This window comes from Schistocerca americana, chromosome X, assembly GCF_021461395.2.
Source record: "Schistocerca americana isolate TAMUIC-IGC-003095 chromosome X, iqSchAmer2.1, whole genome shotgun sequence".
In the NCBI taxonomy this organism is placed as follows: Eukaryota; Metazoa; Arthropoda; class Insecta; order Orthoptera; family Acrididae; genus Schistocerca; species Schistocerca americana.
In genome coordinates, this window is record NC_060130.1 from 160,384,652 (window position 1) to 160,406,397 (window position 21,746).

The 21,746-nt window shown below is 36.3% G+C and overlaps 1 protein-coding gene across 1 annotated transcript in view; it reads left to right on the forward strand.

Annotated features, from left to right (window-relative positions):
* The window catches only part of LOC124555877 (hormone receptor 4), a 212,458-nt gene extending 205,066 nt beyond the window's left edge, over nt 1–7,392 (forward strand). Inside the window, exon 14 of the mRNA XM_047129939.1 lies at nt 4,162–7,392. Coding sequence (XP_046985895.1) covers nt 4,162–4,242 — 81 coding nt within the window. The 3' untranslated portion in view covers nt 4,243–7,392. The remainder of the gene's footprint in view (nt 1–4,161) is intronic.
* Nucleotides 7,393–21,746: the final 14,354 nt, after the last annotated feature.

Consider the following 21,746-nt stretch of genomic DNA (forward strand, 5'->3'; position numbering starts at 1 on the left):
TCCTTCAGAAGATCCAGCACACTGAATTCAGCTCAGAGCAATTCCACTATGTCTTGATACATATTTTAAAAGTTGACAATTATATACAATAAATTGGTTCCTCATTTACACTAGTTCAGCTTAAACCACAATGTTCATTGGCTGTTTCTTAATTATAAATGGTGCTTTCTGTAATTAGTCTGCTGGACTTTCCTTTCCTCTCTGTAGGACTCATGATTCTGTTTTATCATCACTTACAAATAGTACATCACCAAATTCTCTTTCGTTGTCAAATTCATCAGCAATCATTTAACAGTAAATAGTTCTGCTCAATTTTTTCTTATGCATAGCATTTCTTCTTGTACATCCAGCAGCTTCTTACCTAATTCGTACTTAACTAAGCATTTATTTTTGTCTGTCTGGTGGTTTCTGTGCTCTTTGCTTTGGTATACCATCCAGAACTTTGTCTTTTAAACAAAAGTTACCTTTACTTTTTCTCCAAAAACGTGTACTTAAATCTGTGCTTATACAACAACTACATAAGGTACTACCACACACAATACAGTGGTCAGTAGTTTCACTTACTCCCTTTACTTAAACACTAATTACAGATAGACTACTTGTTGCAATGCCATTCTTTCTTTTACCTTGCTCATCAAAACCAACTTCCTATCTTAAAGATGTCATATGCAATTTAGGTAGTTCTACTTTCATGATAATAGACCATTACCACAACATGTCATTTGTAGCAGTCTCCTTCAACTGAAACAATGTCTTCCTGATTTCACCTGCGTGCTGCCAAAGAACAATTACATGATGTTTTTTTCTTACCCTCAGTACCTGTGACACTACAAGTCTTATCAGCTTTTTTATGATGATCGCATACACATTCCTGAAAGGATTCTGTCTTTTTGGCTCAATCATTAGCCTTGCAAACCTTTCCTCTCTCTTCTCTTCCTCAGTCCTCTTCTGAGGAGGTGATGCCCCTACAGGTAGTGATGAATTTGCGTCGTTTGAAAGTGAGTGAGTCTGTACTTGTTTATTATCCTCACAATTTGCAACGTAACTAACAGCGGTACCTTCCTGTGCATACTTCATAGTATCTATAACAAAATTACTGTATGCAGTTCCGCAGTTCCAATCTGCACAACCCAAAAATCATTTGAAAATGTATAGCCCTGTGGAGCCCAGGCTCTGTGGTATCTAAACAACCACCATTATCACCCAGTGGCATAGATACCACGATTGCACATGTGTAAGTATCAACCATATTGCTAATTACACTCTCATCTGCTTCAGTGCAGCACACAGTTACTGTATCTGATACTACAGCTACTTCAGACTCTGCATTTCCCCAAGATATTAGAGCTGATAATTCTACATTACTCTGCATAATTTCTGCAATACCAGAATTATGTGCATCTATTAAACTCGGCTTCTTTCTCCTTATTTCATGCTCCCACACAAGCACTCTTGCTTCTTAATCTTTGATGCTCCCTCAAAATTCTAATATTATTTACTGCTGGAGAAACATACTTGACATTTTCATTCCACCAAGCTTCATATTCTTGTCATATTTTCTCCACTTCTTCTGGAGCAATTGGTCTATGCCAGTCTTATTTCCTTTCCTTCTTGACTTTTACTTTCTCTACTATGTTTGCCTAGTGTGCTTCCAGAGCCTTATTTACTTAGATGTATTCGCATTGTTTGCTTGCAACTGAGCTGCTTGAGCTGCTAAAAGTTGCAAAGTTTCATCCAGGGTAGTCTCATGTGATATTGCCTCTCTAACAGTTATACAAAAAACCTCGTTACAGAGAACAACATTAAATGACGATGATGATGATGATGATGGCTCTTAAATATATTACTAATGCAACACTTCTTCTTATAAATTAATCTTTCCACCTGAATACCTACTTATGACTAAAAATTACATACTTAAGCATAATAAGCTATACCCCTTGCTCAAAGCCAAATATATTGCCCGTTCCAACTGACACAAACTAACACACATGTTGTATTATTTTCAGAACACTACCTAAGTTCACTTTCCTCATGCTGTACATACAATTACAATTAAGCACATGTCAAAAACCACTTGGCTCTCCATGACAATAGCAGTCAAACAAAAACACAAAAAAGTACTGAACTCGTCATGCTGCATGTGGATGAAACTGCAGCCCTGTAGTTGACAAGCCATCTTCTCCAGGGATGTCAGTTGGTGAAGTTCCTCTGTCAGTGAACAGTAGAGGTGGTAGAACTTCTCTACCACCAGTTGTTGAGGCCGGTGGTGTGATCTCTACTGTAGTGCGGTTGAATCTGGTTGACAGAGGTCAGGAGGCCAGTAGTTCACCACCCTGGGTGGGCTAGCAGTGGAATGGTGAGTGGATATCTGTAGTTGCCTCATGAATCTTCATGAAAATGCCTTTGTTTTCATTTATCATTCGCCAACTAAAACAGTCATTATGGTACTTGGAGAGGCCAACATTACCTGACCATAAGTGGGGTGGCCTGCAAGGAGGAGCGGCCGTCAACAGACGGCCCAATGGCATGCAGCATCATATGGCCAGTGGAGTGATGACAGCAGTGTTGCGGCAAGGACAGGAATGGTGGCAGCCCACAGTACAGACGAAAGGCTGCCCAAATGCACAGGACAGGGTTTGCTGAGGCACACAGAATCTTGCTGTGGATCCAGCATGGATGAGATGGCTTGCAGCAGCAGCAGCAGTAGTGTCTGCCAACATGATCAGAGGCAGGCAGCTAGGAGTTTGCACACACAAGTAAAGTTGCTGAGTGGCTGGACAGCCCAAGGCTTGAACTGGAGGCCACCAGGCGGCCCACCGTTTGGAGGGTGTCAAGTCCATAGCATTGGTCTTAGTATGAGCCGCAGCTAACAGCGGCATGGTTGAACCACTAGACCATAGTAGGTCCCCCCTTGGGTCTGGTGGCTGACAGCCAGCCATTCGTCTGACTAGAGATGAAAAATGTTTATACAGGCTTGACCTGCTGTTGTTTTGTTAAAGCATCAATTTCTGTCACTCAAGCCTTGACAGAATCATGGCTCAGATGTCAAGCAAGCAGGTCACCCACCCTGCAGCACCTCTGTCTTGCTGCTGAATCAATACTATTATGGCTCTGGTTCCTCGGCTTGGCTGCAGCCAGTCTCAGTGCCCCACAGACAGAATTTGTCAGCTCACCTGGCTAACCTGAACTGGCCTGCTTCTATAGCCTCTTGTGTTAGCTGTGGAAGGTTTCTCAGTTTTACTCAGCTGTGCCCAATAAATTATTTGTGGTATACAAGATAATATGTTAGTGGCAGCTGTCAAAATTTGGGCTGGTTCTTTAGGCTTAAAAGCTATTGTAAAGGTCATAGAAAGGCCATGAGAGAATTGTTATATAAATTTGGGAACGATTAATAATGTTACTGTATGCCGAGATAAAACTGAAACAAAATATGTAAAATATCCTCTTCAGGTTGTGATGTTTAGCAGTGAGCAGTCAAAGAAAATTTTGGAGCTGGATAAAATTTATTATGTTTTTGGATGTATATGTTGCAGGAAAGATTTATCATCTTATATATCACAGTAAAATGTGTCATTTGTGGATGAGGGTTACCTGTTGATTTTGTATTTACTGCATATTTACATGTAGCCTTCACAGAGACAGAGATGGTAATATGGAAATAAAATTTTATTGCTCTATCTGTTTGTAATGTCATTAACAGATTGTAAGATGCACAATGGAAATTTGATAAGGATACCAGTCAGAATACACATAAGATTTTAAAGCATGAGGTACAAGATGGAGATTTACTACAAAATTCATTTTATGGTAAATCTGACATAAAATTTGAAAGTTAGAAATTGACCAAGTTGTTGTTGTTGTTGTTGTTGTTGTTGAAATACATGACTCAAATGTAGAAGAGTGGAATCTGAATTTGTTTACTCATCCATATTTACCTTTCTTGCAGTTTCTCTACACATTTGGGTAGGTTGAAAATCAGGCCTGAATAGCTAAGTCATTAAGAGCCATGTCTGTAGTACCAGTGTGGCATACAGCTTCAGTTCATTCTGGAGTTTCATGTTTTTCATAATAACTGGCGATAATGATATGATGTCACTCCCAAAATCTTTGAAGACATTTATTGAAACACTCATTTAATTCAGTGCTTTTATGTTGCAGGTACAGTCAGCAGCTACTTTACTGCTGGAAAGCAAAATGTTTTATGTTCCGTTCCTCCTGAACTCTGCCATTCAAAGGTAGTACATCAACAAAGCAGATAGCAGTATTTACGAGCAGAACTGTGACAATCGATCGAGGACTAGTGACCGTAATGTGACTATTAAATCTAAAATATGTATTCGCACTTCACAGAAATCTCTCTCAGACTTTTATGATACAAAAAAGTGAGATAGATAGTTGCACTACTGCTATGTAATACTTCTTCCCAGTCTCTGGAAATAGTGTGGTTTTGTTGAGCAGCTGCAAGATGAGGCCAGTGAGGAAACTGAATCAGTTACCATAACCAATACTGGAGAAGGCTTTTGTACTGGTTGCCAATTTGAATGAAAAATAAATATTTGATTTTACGAGTCAGATATGAACTGTTAGGGAAGAACGTACTAGAATTTATTCATTAATAAAATTGTTACCATATTGAGAATAGACTGCTGTTTCATGAAGACTGGTGTTTTAGCCTTTGCCAGGCTGAAATTATACAAGAAAAGCATTCAAAGGCTAAAGTGAGACTAAGTTAGATTAATCGTAGGAAAAAAGTAATTTACAAATATGAAGTATATTTTGCAGAAGACACATGTGGTAATGAGATGCCTGTATCTCATATATATGTATATGTTTACTATTAATGACAGAGCAGACATGTGATGGAAGCCACATTTATAAATGGGTGAATGACCATTTAAATTCCTATACTGTTGTTACCATTACAGTTTGTTGGAAAACATTGTTGTAACCAAAGTATTCTTACGCTGCCTTAAGTTACCGGAGACCTCCCAGAAGGGACATAATTTAAATTCTAATTAAAATGGCTGAAATGACATTTGCCCCTGTATAGTATTCTCAGTTTCAATTTTTTCTGTTATAGTGATATTTCCATTTACCATTTACAGTAGTACTTCACTGAATGACATAATACCATTTAGCGCACTATTACTTTGGTATAACTTCTCTTAATTTTGGAGTAATGTCAAAGCGAAACAGTAAAGACTCTCATTCTTAAAATAAAAATAGGAAGTTACCAGCATCATGCAAATGTAATTTTAAGAAATATGTTCCTTTTTTTATAATTAAACAATTATTTTGAATGGAATATTGAAGTATTGTATAAATGATTATACAAATTTTTCTTCTTTTTTGTTTTTATTTGTTTGTATACAGGAGATGGCACATTACACTGATTTAAAGGGATGAACCCTTTAAACACTACAGTCTGTAAAGATTTTTGGGTCTCTGTCACAAATATTAGATTTGACAATGACAACTCATCCGACAGAATAAAAACATTGAAGTACAAAAAATGAAAATAAAAAATTTTGGTACAAAAGGAATTTGACAGAAATAATTTCCACAAATTAATGTAATTGTATGCTTTGAATGGCATTACTTTTGTGAAGTAATGTTGTAGATCATTACTATTTGAAATTTTTTTAATGCCTGCAAACGTTAGTAATTTATGGATGTACAAAATTGCCTTTATAATTCTACATAGACACTGTATATTGTTTTGTGTTTGGAACTTTCCATAACTTCATATTAGTTGAATTTCAGGTTATAGTTGTTTGTTACATTCTTTTAAATATTTTTGATTTTATTACCAAAAGGCACAAATGGAATGCTAATGCTGTTAATGTCTTTGTGGCACTGCTTCAAAAATATGTTTGTAACTCTCTAAAGTTAAGCAAATGTTTTGACTCTCATTAAATGAAACGAAGAAATATGTGGTGCTAGGTCTCCAGAGAGAAATAAATTTGGTTAACAGTCTTTTAATGACTATAAATGATTAAAATGTAAGATTAAAAAAGAAACTAATGTGAAGCTTTGAAAAAGCTCCTGTTGTTGCCTTGTGTTGTTCAGAATTATAAAGTGTTATCAATTGCATGTCATTGTTATCTGAAATGTAAATAATATGTTAGTATATTTGAAAGTTTTATTTTAAAGAATGACAGTATCTGAAAGGAGTTCTGGTGTACTTCAAAGAAGTCTGTTTTTAATGCAAAATAGCCCAGAGAACCTAAACATATACAGTTTGTTTAATGAGTATGGAGAGTACTCAATTACATTTTAACCACATTTGGTATCACTACATTTCAAGCAATGCTGCCATGAAAACAAAAATGTGAATGTGTACAGTTTTTCATAATACCAGAGTACTTAATCAGTCACAAAAAGTGTACACATGGGTAATAGTTTTACCCATTGTTTTCCAAATCAAAAAATGTTGAATAAATAAAAAACTTTTAAAGCTTTTGTTAACCCGGTTAGATTGTATCTCTGATATGTTACATCATCCTTGTTTAAGAAACGAGCATCAGAAGAATATTTCTACAGTGACATTATTTAGTGGTCTTGTGTGAAACAACTCGTAACTTAAAATTATCAGTAAAATTTTGTTGCATCTCTGTATGTAAGCCTGTCTCACATGATAGTGTTTTGATCTTCCTCAGAATAAACCTGGTACAATGCAAATTAATGTATTTTATATTAATAATATAAATGATCTCAACAGTTGAAACCTTTAAAGTCATATTCTACATCTACATTTATACTGTACAATCCACTTTTCAATGTATGGTGGAGGGTATCTAATATTTGTGGCAAAACATTATAATCTCATACTGTGATGATCCAGAATTTGTGCGAATATACAGTTTTACCCTCTTTCCAACCTGCATTTTAAGTCTCTCTTAATCCTCCTCTTCCCCTTCCCCTACCCCTTCATCCTCCTCCTCCTCCTCCTCCCACCCCAACCCCCACCCTACACTCATTCCATCTTCACTGCCCCACCTTCACTCAGTACTGCAGCTCCCCTTTTGCTAATTCAAATTTCAATATTTTATTTCTGTGGGCTATTTTGGCCCCTGTTTCAGCTTTTTTCATAATTTTACTTGTAAATGCTGGTCATCACATTAACTATCTAACCCATTGTAGCTATACCAGTCATTTGTCAACCATGTGTCATGAGAATTAACAGACATAAAAGCTACACTATGTAATGACAAAATTGTGAGAAGGGTAGTTGCTACTCACCATATAGTGGAGATGCTGAGTCGCAGATAGGCACAACAAAAAGCGTGTCGGAAAGTGAACTTTCGGCCAACAAGCCCTTGTCAAAAATACGTATGTACACACACACACACACACACACACACACACACACACACACACACAAATCACACACATATAACCACAGTTTCTGGCAGCTGAAGCCAGAAGTTGAGTGTGGCTTCAGCTGCCAGAGACTGTGGTCGTGTGTGTGTGTGTGTGTGTGTGTGTGTGTGTGTGTGTTTTGTCTATTTTCAACAAAGGCCTTGTTGGCCAAAAGTTCACTTTCCAACAGTCTTTTTGTTCTACCTTTCTGCAACTCATTATCTCTGCTTTATGCTGAGTTACAACTATCCTTTCCATAATATTGTTACAGTATGTAGTGAGTTCTTCATGTGTGTCATCTGTGTGATGTAATAGTGACATAAACTTTCTCTAAAATGTGATTATGCCAACATGACATTTTATTATTAGTTTCATAAATGTTCCATTGCCATAGCCAATAACATGCAAAAACTTGGCTGGTAGATATGAAAAATAACTGAAGGCTTTGTGTTGTTTAGCTAAATGAATTGTGGTCTTTTTTTCAGTTTCTTAGTGATTCTCTCTTTTTTCCTGTGTGTGTGTGTGTGTGTGTGTGTGTGTGTGTGTGTGTGTGTGAGAGAGAGAGAGAGAGAGAGAGAGAGAGAGGAGAGTGTGTGAGTGCTTCAGTGAATGACCATGAATGTGAGCAGTAATATAGTAACATGTGTGTCTTTCATTGAAAAAAAAGAAAAAAACTGGTCATTTTGTGTTCAGGTAGTGACCATTCAAACTTGCTATATAGTTTCTCACTTTGAGTTAAAATTTTGCTTTTGTATCAAGTAATACAGTTTTAGAACACATTTTGTTTAGGATGTGCTTGTGATATACTATGTTACAGTAGTACAGTGAGAATAATTTTGTGAACAGTTACAAAATACTGCATTTAACTCAGTGTGCCAGCAGTTAGTCAGTGTTGGACATTTACACAGATTGAAAGTGAACCGTGGTGTCATATGACTGTTTTAAGTGTTACCATTTTTTGTTTCTGTTAATAGAATATTATCCATAGTAAAGTGCCTTGTGAAATTCTCTTGATTTGTGGATGATTTTTGCATTTTTGTATCCATATTTCAATTTAAAAGCTGCAGCTCTCCAGTTTATGCTGATGTTTAAAAATCCTTAACAGTTACTGTGGCCTGTTATGTAGACATGAAACAATGCAGGTATGAGACACTAATTTTAAATATTTAGTTGAAAAAAAATTCATACAATGTTGACAGTAATTAGTTGTGGTATATTCATAATTAAAAAAGGATTTCAGGTGTACATCTTTCTAGTGTACCTGATACTCTTTTTTTAATTGATGAGAAATTAGTCATCTTGTTATAACTTGGGGTTTCAGAGGAAGACTTCTCAATGAATAAATAACATCAGTAACCTTGTAGAATTTCAGGTTAGCCCAGATCTAGCTACAGTTGTAGCCAAACAGTCTTGTTTGAAGTTCTTTGATATGTCCATCTTGAACATATTCCAGGGTGGTTCAATGATCCAACATTTGTTTTGGGATTTTTTCCTAGGTTGCTGGTTGTTATTGTGTGTTATATTGGTAGAATTGATAGTATCTCATGGAGATTTAGTTTTTTCCATTTCCAATTGCACTGTTTGTATTTCATTCCAAGATGGGTGACAAAGGAAGACTGACTGTCAAGCAGTTCATTAAAACTGTATAATTTTTTCATGAAAAGAAAAGTATGATTATTTCACAGAGACAGTTTTGTGCACAGTGTAAAGCTAGATGGTCACCATCATTTAAAACAATATGTGGACTTAAAAAAAACATTTAATAGTGATGGTTCAGTGCTTGAGAGGATGTATGAATGGCCTACTAATGTCTGTTCTCCACAAATGTCAAAGTTATTGGAGCAGCATGACTGAGACACCCAGGAAAATCAACAGGGAAAACAGCAACTCATCTTGGGATTTCTAGACTATCTGTACAGCAAATTTAAAAAAAAAATTGTTTGCATTTGTATCCTTATAAAATAACTCTGTTGCTTAAATTAACGATGGACAGCAAACATCAAAGAACGACATTCACTGAATGGACTGTGAATCAAGGCGTATTGCTGAACAATGTTTGGTTTTCAGATGAGGCAGTTTCACCTTGATGACATTGTTAATAAACAAAATGTGCGCGTTTGAGCTTCCAAGAATCCAAACATGCTTCATGAAGGAATACATCAAGCTCCAGGAATTACTCCATGAGTTGCTATATCAAGTCATGGGGTTATAGGGTCCTTTTTTGAACACATAGTGAACAGTGAACATTATATCTAAACATGCTGTCTAGTAATTTTGTTCCTCAACTTTTTGCAAAAGTGTTTCAATTAGAAAACCAGTGGTTCATGCAGAATTGAGCCAAACCCAAACAGCTAATGTTGTCTTAGACTTCCTGCGTGAAACTTTTAAGGAAAATGTCACTTCAGACAGATTTCTTTTTTTTTCTTTTTTTTTTTTTTTTTTTTTTTTTTTTTTTTTTTTTTTTTTTTTTTTCATGTGGACAAAACTGGCCTTGAACAGCCCTGATTTCAATCTGTGTGATTTTTTTTCTGAGGGGATATCTAAAGGAAAAGATTTTCCCTAAACATTGTCATACAGTGGTGGAACTGTGAGTGCTGAGAAATGAGGCTTGCAAAGAGGTAATTGAGGATATGTGTTAGTAAGTAATTCAGGACATAGGAGTTTGTATTGGAGAAATTGCTAAACATGACGGTGGTCATACTGAACACATTATAAACAGAACGTAACCTTCAGGTATATTGTTAACACATCATATTTTATATTTATTTATTTCAACTGAAATAAACACTTTTTACAGAAACAAATGTTGGACCATTTCTTGCGCCACCCTGTATGCTGTATTTTATTTCAACATTGTATCTCTCAATTAAGCAACCTTTTCACTCAAAAAGATATTAATGAAGTATGAGATGCTATCAAAGAATTGTCTTTGTGGTATCCAACACCTTTCATTATCATTTTATGTCTATATTTTGGATATTTTATGGAGACATATCACAAACAAGAGGAACTCCACTACCAGTAAAACAATGCCTTGCAGCACATATTAAGATGTTTAGCCAGAGATGACATTAAGTCATCTTTGCTCTTTGTATGGTCCAGCTAGATTGAGGAAAGAAGAGAGTTTCTGGAATCAACGTATATGTAGTTATGCCTAATCACTGCCAGAGACTTGCCTATTTGGTATTATCGGAAGAGAAGGCATACAGATGAACAGTACTGTGCAGCTGCCATCGCTTGACTAACTGGCACTATAGTCAGGACAGTGCTTGTGCAGTCAGGTCTCCCTATCTCATTTACCAGACAAGATTAAAAACATCCTGTTCTGTATGTTACTATAGAAGAAAAGTTGATAGCTGTTACATGCCAGACACACATTAACACAAGCTATCTAAGATGACAGAACCCTACAGAATCAAAGCAACTGGATAATTCACTAGTATTTGAGTGACTAAGATGGTTTATAGGTAATACACAGTTTGGCTGTCATTCACTTCCAAAACTGTCAACACACTGAGAGCTTAAATGAAATCACAAGGACTTCAAATAATATATATAATATCAAGTCTTTTCTTTTTACAACATGAGCTGCTCCATAGCATTAATCTTGGTATTTCAGCTGTGTGTTGGGTGGTTTGTGTACATCCATTTATGAAAATACCATTCATTGAACACACACACACACACACACACACACACACCCACACACACACACACACACACACCTCTGACTAGATGAAACATCATTCTGTAAAATGGAAGATAAAATATCCTTTGAGGGAGGAAATATTTTGCACGTAAAACAGCAGAGGGAAGGAAAAGATGGATACATTTTTCAATTACACATGTCATTTATTAAAAATTCATCCCAGAGAGCCAGACGATGGCTAAGGAACTATGTAGAGCCACCATCACACATAAGAAAATATCCAACATAAATACCCAATGAAACTGATAGTAGGAAATAGAATTTTGCTGTATAACAGCTGCCTTACATACTGTTCATTACTGATTAAAAGCTACCTGTCCAAGAATAATGTTACTTTTTTGTAGAGATGATGTTGGACAGCTTTGAGGAATGTTAAGAACTGTATTATACAGTACACAGCTTTACTATTTAATTCAATTTTGACTACTGATTTTGGTCAATTTCAGAGCATACATGGGTCATAAAACTTGTTCAGCTGTTTATTCCATAATTGCAATGCTTAGTCATTCTGAAATGGTCTACTACAGTGTCATATCCAACCTGACTTAATTTGTAGAATGATGGTCTGACACCAACTGAAATTGATAGTAAAAAAATAAAGTAACTAGTACAACTGTGTTGTATAGTGGTGCTTTTAGCAATAATGACACTAACTGGAACATCAAACTCCTGTTTGTTCCTACCTTTTCCCTCCCCTCACCCACATATCTGTGGCTATAAATGAAACTGGAAGGACACCATAAGAAACTGACGGGAACTGCAATGCAAGAGCTGGAGGAAGTTTAGCGTAAAGGGTCCCAGGAGAGTTTCAAATGATGGAATGAATATTTGAAGAAGTGTGAGTGTGCAATAGAAGAACACTTTGAAATATAATTTAAAATTCTGTTAATACAATACTTTGCTATTAACCAATTCCAGGAACTTTTTGACACACACTCACTGTGACCATATTCTACAAACACCCTTACGCACTTCATCTCTTAGTGTAATACGGAAACAGAAAGCCACTGCCAATCTTTTGCAAATAAAAGTACTTCTTGAAATTCCAACAGTTTAAGCAGTGAGCAAATATTTCTGAGAAACAGAGCAAAAATGCCGAATTGAGTTAAACACAAAATTATCTAATGTCACTGTGAACATAGTATGCATAAATTTTAAGGGAAACTTCTGCATGGAGCAAAAATAATTGTGGAAGTCCAAATCCAATCTTACAAAATCAAAAGTATATCATTTGTATGAGAAGTGTTGCTATTATTTTTGTATCTTAAGTTTGATAAAAAAAAAATGTAAGCACTTAGATTTGAGTCCATAATGACACTACTGCAACTCTCCAGAGGAAATGCACGTGTTTCAATACATTCTGCTTTTTGCTGTTGTCATAGTAATTGATTGGACAGATTAGATTAGATTAGTACTTGTTCCATAGATCATGAATACGACACTTCGTAATGATGTGGAACATGTCAGGTTAATAAAAGGTGTCTATACAAGATATTACATTACACACAATATTACATGACACTTAATATTAGAGGGAAACATTCCACATGGGAAAAATATATCTAAAAACAAAGATGATGTGACTTACCAAACAAAAGCGCTGGCTGGTCGATAGACACACAAACATACACACAAAATTCAAGCTTTTGCAACCGACGGTTGCTTCATCAGGAAAGAGGGAAGGAGAGGGAAAGACAAAAGGATGTGGGTTTTAAGGGAGAGGGTAAGGAGTCATTCCAATCCCGGGAGCGGAAAGACTTCTAGCATAAGTAGCTGAACTCAAATGTTTCAGCAGATCCTCAGTGTGTTTTTTCCAGTACAGCCCCTCATCAATGCATACACCTAGAAATTTTGAATATTCTACCTTAGATACCGATTTCTGATCAAAGTCTATGTTTATTAATGGTGTCATTCCATTTACTGTGTGGAACTGTATATACTGTGTTTTGTCAAAGTTTAATGAGAGCCCATTTGCAGAGAACCACTTAATGATTTTCTGAAAAACATCTTTTACCATTTCACCAGTTAATTCTTGTCTGTCGGGTGTGATAGCTATACTTGTATCATCGGCAAAAAGTACCAGCTTTGCATCTTTGTGAATATAGAATGGGAAGTCATTAATATATATTAAGAACAGCAGAGGTTCCAAGACCGAACCTTGCAGCAACCCATTCTTGATTGTTCCCCTGTTTGAGAACTCACCAGTTTTTTGCATATTATGTGAACTGCTTATTTCAGCTGTCTGCACTCTTCCAGTTAGGTATGATTTAAACCATTTTAGCACTGTCCCATTCATACCACAGTACTTGAGCTTGTCTAGAAGTATTCCATGATTTACACTGTGGTATAGAGTCTGACATATTAGTGTTGACTGTTTCTGACTTTTAATGTTAGATTGTATGATGTATCACAGCAAATACACTTATCTACAGACAAAAGTTCCTCATTATTCCCAAATCTTTCCAGTGTTGCTCATCAGCTGTATGAAATTTTTTCTTCATTACTGTACCTATCAGTGAAATTTGGTGCTACAAATCATAAAGTACAAAAATTCCAAATCTGTCAACTGTGCACTTAGCAGCTTAGTGAATTCCTTGTGAAATATTTGTCAATGATGATCCTCTATGTAACAGGCATCTTTCTAATTTTCCTTGAGTCAGCTATTGGTAAATATTGTATTGTTATGATACTGGATTATTACTTGATCAAGTAGCTTTCACATATACCATAAAAACAAATGAAAATTTGCTTCCAATTTTGATGTTATGAATTTGGATAATCAGTCTTAAGCACGCACTGAAGATAGTTGATTGCCATACTGTGCCTTGAAGAGTAAGAGCAGAATTTCCTGTGAACTGCAAAACTGGTTTCTTCTGATTTTATTTTTACTTCTCTCCTGAAATGTCTCACTAGGTCTGTCTACAACCTCTCACCTTTCCACTTAGTACTTGCCATGAACTGATGGGTTTAGTATGATTTATGTTAAGAGCAGAAGGATAGTTTTTCCACATATCTGTGAATTATATAAGTTTTACTATGTGTATATTTGGATATTTTTGTCTATGAAATATGTGCATGGGAAGAATTAATATACCAGCTCAACACTCCATGGAGAGTAAAAAAATATTTGGGCTAATGACTATCCAAGGACAGCTAATTGTTTCTCATCATATGTATACAGCCTGGAGTTAACTGTTTTGCTGCTCAAGGAGCCAAGCAGTTTGTCTCCTACATGTTGTTGTTGGTAAAAGGGTTGTTGAACTTTTATCTTTGTGTGCTACATAAAAAGTGGTTTGAACAGTCTTCTCCTGTCTGTGATAATTGAAAACGAGAGTACATTATGATTACTTTAACTGATTTCCCAGCTAGACACCACCTGTGCATATTACAACTGGTGTGTACTAAAAAAAAAACAACAAATCAAAGCAGTATAATGTGATGCCTATGCTTAAGGCAAATATGGCATGAGGAAAGACCAGCTGTTAATAGAAAGTGTTTAAAAAATTTTGAATTGCAAAAATACTAATGACTTGAAATTAAATTAAGAAGTGCTACTAAGTCAGTAAATTGGGATCTGCTATCTAGTAGATTATAAAATTACATAAAATATTCCAAGGTTTTTTTCTCCATTTTCACATACAAAGGAGAGCCTGGTAACCTCAGCTCACAGATTCCACAAGTTTTGAGTATAGTACCTTGAACCAAACATTGTTTGGTCAAGTATTGTATCGGGTGTTTTCATTATTATACATTAACCCAGTATGAAGACAAACCCTCACGAAGCATGTTACTACACAACACAGCTTTCTGTAGACTGCACACTTTCACACATAGAACAGGGATTCACACTCTGAAATTTCATAGAACTTTGTAGTCCTGGACTTGAGGCAAGTTTACATGGCATGTTGGGAAACAACGCGCAGAAAGAATTTAAAAGTAACCTTTTTTCTCTTTTTTGGGAGCAGGAGGTGGAGGGGAGAGGTGAGTAGCTGGTTGATTGGGACCTAGGCAGCCCGCGTTAATGTTCCCATGCCGTAAGAACTGATACACTGATTGATGTTTCTATCCTAAGCAAGCAGACTTAGAAAACTGATAAATTACTATGGGCAAAAGTCTCATTTCTTCTTTCTCCACATTGCATCAAGTGTAAAGAATGCCTGCTTTGGTAGTTGTGCAGTCAGTGAGGCAGATTGCTAACTGAAGGGGCCATGGTTCAGTTCTTGACCGGGTTGGAGATTTTCTTCAATTGGGGATTGGATGTTGTGCTGTCCTTACATTTGTATCATCATAACCAACAGTCCACTGTTGAGAAAGCTGTAAGGGATTACCCTATAACAGTTCCTATCTAGGTACATCATGGAGTGAAGCAGTGATGAATTGAGAGAGATATACATCTCATGTATGGTTAAGTGATGTGTGATGCATCAATTGCATGTTGTTAATTGACTCGCAAGTCGCCGATGTGGTGTCAACTAAAGAGGACTTGCAATACAGTGGCCGGACTCCCCCGCATGGGGCCTCCCGGCCAACAGTGCCATACGATCATCTCTCTGCATGTTGTTGATGGGTAGCTCACACATTGAACACATGTTGCAATCAAGTAATCTTGTTATATGCAAATTAAAGTAAATAAACCAGTAATATTAGAAGCCTGATTAGTTTTTTCATCCACTCTAACCTACCACTATTATGTAAAAGATTAATTATTTTTATTTTAATCAAAACATGAAGGATGTTGTTCATGGTTTATATCTACCTAACTAACAGTCAACCATGTATTCATTTTCTACCAAAAAAATGTGTTTTCTGTGTGAACAGTGAGGATTAGCACTTACAACGTTGCGAACAGAGCTGGTAGTAATGAAGTAATACATTAAAATGTCATGCCTGATGTGGCAGTTCTACAGCATGTATACTGAAAATGTAGTAAGCAATAACTTTTCTTCCTTTTATCATTTTGTGGAGAGTGTTAGCGAGAAAAATTTTCATAAGGTTTTGAAATTATAAATTATGTGAAATTTGTTGTCAGTCACTAGGTGCTCTCATTCTGAAATGGTGGATGCATAAATCTGGGTATTTTTGCATGGTGGAATCTCTTTCTTTATGACGTCATATCTCCTGAACTATGTATCATGCTCTTTGTGGGTGTACGGAGAACAACTCACCAAAGTTTCATGTCTGACGTATGAGTGGTTTAGGAACACATATGGGACAAACATACAAAGAAACATTCATTTTTTAAAATATTAATTAAGGCTCAGACTAAAATTCTGTGTCAATACAATACTAACTGCCTTGTGTGGACAGTACACACAGATTATATGTCATTGGTTTGGGCTGTATGTAATCCACTCAAATTAGTAAGTGTATAATGATGCTCCTATGAGATTATAGGCACTCATGGAGTAATGCAATGGCAGACAGTGATGTTCTGTCATTATGTTCAATGATGGAATTTACACTCTCATTCGCCTCGCCTCACCCCCCACCCCCTCACCCCTTGTCCACAGATTGTTGCTGCCTCCCATGTCGTCATGCCATAACAGTTCTTAAACAGCTTCATTACCTTCATCACAAATTGAGTGAGGTGGTGCTGTGGTTAGCACACTGGACTCAATTCAGGAAGATGACAGTTCAAACCCGCATCTGGCCATCCAGATTTAGGTTTCCCACAATTTCCCTGAATTGCTCCATGCAAATGCCAGGGTTGTTCCTTGGAAAGGGTATGGCTGATTTCCTTCCCCATCCTTGGCACCAACTGTGCTTGTGCTCCATCTCTAAAGACCTCAATGCCAACAGGACATTCAACCCAATATTCCTCCTTTTCTATTCATCACAACTTGTTTCCAAAGTATTTTATCTTCTTGCATTTTCATAATCATAGTTGTAAGTCATTGGTAATGGAATATTTCAAGGCATACTATGAATCATAAACTGGGCCAACTTTGGCCCACTTTCCAGTTTTTCAGGACTGAAGCTTATTATGTCCATTTATGCTTCCAATATATATACACACAGTGCATAATTAATCATTGTTGTTTAGAAAAAAACTTTTTTCCTAAATGGGAAAATGTTGGCCCATTGTAGAACAACTTCAGCCCATTTATCATTTTATTCTTTTGGAATTTATTTTTTGACCAGTTGATTAATATTATAAGTAGGTTTTGAAGAGGTAATGTTAATGCAGGTTCTGTAAGGTAAAGTAAGTCAGAAAAAAGGCAGTTAACGTTATGTACAGGTATGGTACTTAACTGAATGTTTTGTTCAATGAAAATGTTATATATAGGAATGCAACACAAACAGTGGAAGTACATTTATGAGATCAGAAAAGAATGAAGTCAGCCACTTTCAAAACAGAGTAATATACTCTTCTAATTTGTATGGGTCATTTGTTTTCATTTTTATATGTGAAAAATCATAGGTCATTACATCTTTCCTTTCTTCTGGCCACATCCAAAACCTTATAGTTTTCTCTATGCTCATCACTCTTAACCTTATGGGTTCCATCTTCACTGACAAAACCAACAAGTTTGGCAGGGAAGAACAGTCTGTTATAACTAATGGCAATATAGTCTTTTTCTGAATTATTTCATGATGTCTTCAGCTGCCTTTCTCTTTATTTCATGTACGACTGTACAATTTCAGCCTTGAAATAACTGCTTGAAAGTGAGGTGCTCCTAAAATAGTGAAAACCCTGTCTAATTTATTTTGTGAGTATAACATGCAGTCATGGGAGGAAGGATGTACATGGAATCATATATTACTAAAGAATCATTCAAAAAATACTTGAAAGTGGCCCAAGGCTGTAATTGTACAACCAGACATGAAATAAAGACAATGGCAGCTGAAGGCATCATGAAATTATTCAAAAAACTCATTGCAGCTGCAAACCCTACTGCACTGAAAATTATAGTTATTTTCTTTCAAGTCTTGTTTTTATGATTCATCATCTTTGTGAGTAGGGTTCTGATTAGTGTCACACTCCTCTTGCCCACACTCCAGGTCATTGCTTGTAGAATCATCAACACAGAAGCCATACTCCTCTAGTGAGCAATTTTTTCTTGGCATTTGCACCTTTCTCTTCTTCTCATTTACTGATGAGTCAAGAATTTGCACTTCTAAGTCTTCAGTGGTGATTCCTTTTCCAGGCTCCACATTTATCAATTTCCTTTTTCTTCTTAAAACAGGTGTACCCTCTGCTCTCTTACTAATTACTCTTTCAAGGAATGCTTCACTGACACAGTCACAGACCTTCAAGTGCTGACAAAATTTTCAGAACTGCATTTGCATCAAAAACATAGATACCATAACCTATAAAACCTGAAACCATATTTTCTTATTTGCCCTGAAGACATTCTGTCACTAGCTTTTTAAGCAATCTTGGGAACATCCGTAGGCAAAGTCTTGGGTTCTTTTCCATTTGTAGTTTTCACATTCATATAATATTACAGGAGTAAGTGTATTTAATTGTAACTGGTGCAATTTTCATCCAGAACCAAGTTGTCCTAGATAACCTATATTACAACACAAACTGTAATTTTGAAATGTTGTATGAAAATAAACAGGAATTAAGCTTTGCTGGCCGTGGTGGTCTAGCGGTTCTAGGCGCTGCAGTCCGGAACCGTGCGACTGCTACGGTCGCAGGTTCGAATCCTGCCTCGGGCATGGATGTGTGTGATGTCCTTAAGTTAGTTAGGTTTAAGTAGTTCTAAGTTCTAGGGGACTGATGACCACAGATGTTAAGTCCCATAGTGCTCAGAGCCATTCGAACCATTTGAATTAAGCTTTATTAAAGGAGCAATATTATTTTACACTAAATAACACAAGGGCACTGATACCTAACTTTAATATTAAAGGGTGAAATTAAGATTGTTACACTACTATACAATGACCAAAGAGGGGAAGCCCTTGTAACAATACTTCCTCCGTGAAAATGGAGTTGGAAACCAGTGTGACCAACTTAAGGCTGAGACTGCACACATTAGCAAAGGGTACAGAACACCTGGATTTCTAGCATCTTCAACATAATCTGTGGAGGAAAATAATTTATCTTTTTCCTGTATGTGGAAGAAAGTTGCCCCAAAGGGCCAAAGTTGGCATAGATTTTGGTATTTGTTACTGCAAATATGATACGGTACAGTGCATCATATGTTGTTCATATACAATTCCATACAACATTCTAATCTAATGCCTATTGCCCATAAAGCAAAAATCACCTAAAACCCTAACCAAATGGATCAATGATGCTCAAATTCCTGTATTAAGAACAGCATGCACAAAACAAATGCAAATCCAAGAACTTTGGTCTCATTTCGGCCAACAGAAAGAATCCAAGAATTGAAAAGCAAGATCAAAGAAACATGAACTGAGAAGTGAGAATGGAAAACAGAGACTTAAAAAGCTAGGACCGAGAACTCTGAATTGAGAACTTCACAATTCTTGGACCACCCATCCCTAACCTGCACTTTCAGGCTACTTGCAAAGATTTTTGCTGCCTCCCATGGTGTAAGTGCTTGAAAACTTCATTATTTTTATCAGAATTTGTTTTGAATTTTCATAGTATTCATGGAATATACTACTCTTTCTACCATATTTGTTGTTGTAAATATAACATTTCATACATTTTTCAAACATCATTCAATTCAATGTTCTAATGTAACCTATTTATCAAGTGAACAAATCAAAGAGCCCAAATTCCTGTAGTAAGAGACAGCATACACAACATGGAAACAGACCAAATCTGAGAACTTTGGTCTGATTTTGGTCAGTGTAAACAAATACCAATCACAGAACTGTAAAATGAAAACTAGGGAACTAGAACAAAGAAGCAAGACCTAAGAAATGAGTACTGAGAAATGAGAACTAAAAACGAGAAATGAAAACAGAACTGAAAAGCGAGCACCAAAAACTGAGAACTTAGAAGTGAGAACTGAGATTGGTTCTCAAGAATGAGTTGAAATTGAGATCTTGGCAGTTCTCAGCTCTCAGATTGCTCATCACTATCAGTGCCATCTAGGGTAATTGGGGTAACTACACACGAGTTGGAGAATGGGTATAAAATTTATTTCAGCTGTACCTCTACCATTACAAAGGCTGACAATTTCTGAAATAATATAATTAAAGAAGCTACAGAGATTAAAATATATTAGAACAACATAAATAAAGATAGTGGTTTACAGCTGTTCAGAGTATGGAATGTGGCCATTGCAAGCTTGAAGTCAGTGTGGTAACTGACATGGAATGAGAACATTGCCTTATCGTCCTAATGCCCAGAGGTGTTTTTCTTTACTTTTATTTAAAATATACTCTTTATGGAACTAAATATGCATAAGATACATATTACAACTAGAAAAAAGTTTTTCAGTGTTACTTTTTCCAGAATGGGTGGTGGTCCAAAACAGTTTTGATTCAGAACCAGACAAAGGAAAACTTTGAATATTTGTCATGGAGTTCTGGTCGTGCCTTTGCAGCCTGGCTTCCTGTGTTTTGCCTGGTCCTTTATGTCAGCTACTTCTGTCAAGTGATCACTTCATTTCTCCTTTTCTGTCATGTGGCAAGGGAACTGGATTACACATCTTTTTGAGTGCTGGTTCTTGAAGCCCATTTTCATTTTCTGGATTACTGTTCAGTTCAAGGGAGTTTTCTTCATTACTGTAGATCAGCATTTCCTCCTAAGAAAACTTTTCTCATTTTATGAATCGTCTTTCCAGGAACTTCTTGGCACCATTTGTCCTGCCAAAGTTGCAGCCATGATTTGGCAACACTTAGGTCTAGACAGAAGATGTAACATGGTCCTAATTGTGCAGCTTTCATTTCTAGCTCACATGGGACCATAAGACATTACTCTTCTAGAAAGCCACTCTGCCGATGTTTCTATTATATCCCTATTATAGTCTATCTTGTGCAAGAATCTGTGGCTTCAGCTAGTGACATCAAGGTCACAATGTCCCTATCCAGACACTTTAAAATGCAATTTTCTCATCTTGAAAACCAACATATCACAGGAATTTTTTCTTTCCTTTCTCATTTCTTTATCACTTTTTAGTTGCACTTTTTACACGACTGTAAGGTTTTTTGTTGCACCAGTAGATAGAAATAATTGAATCAGAAGTTCATCGACTACTTTCTCACTTGTGAAATACCAATCATTGTAAACACCTTGACTAGATGTAAGACTTTCAGTAAGTTTGAATACAGAAGAGTCTCCCAGTAAAAACAAAGAAGCTGTTAATTCTGGGAAAGTACATTCATCTTAGTTGAAAATGAAATCTAAGACAGTTACAAAAAACAAATACTTTCAGTCCCACTGGATTTGGTTTGTTAAGAAAATATTGTTTGAGACTGCATGCACCAGAAATAGGGACAATCATGTCATCTACACATATGTATTTGTCCCTGCTTTGCATCAGACACCTATTCCTAATTCTGTCAGTTAGTGGATATTTCCAAAGGCGATCTGTTTTATGTTTATTCTCTGGAACAGTCTCATCAAACACTACTTTCCTAAGCGTTCATAGTGTTGAAAATCTTGTGAATGACATTTCAACAATTACTGGAACGTGCCATCTGCTCTCTCAATATGTTCTTATATTGGTATGCAGTAAGCAACTTATTACCGTACCAGTTCTGATGAAAGCTTCAAGTCCTTTGAAAGTTAACTTCAGAGGGTTGT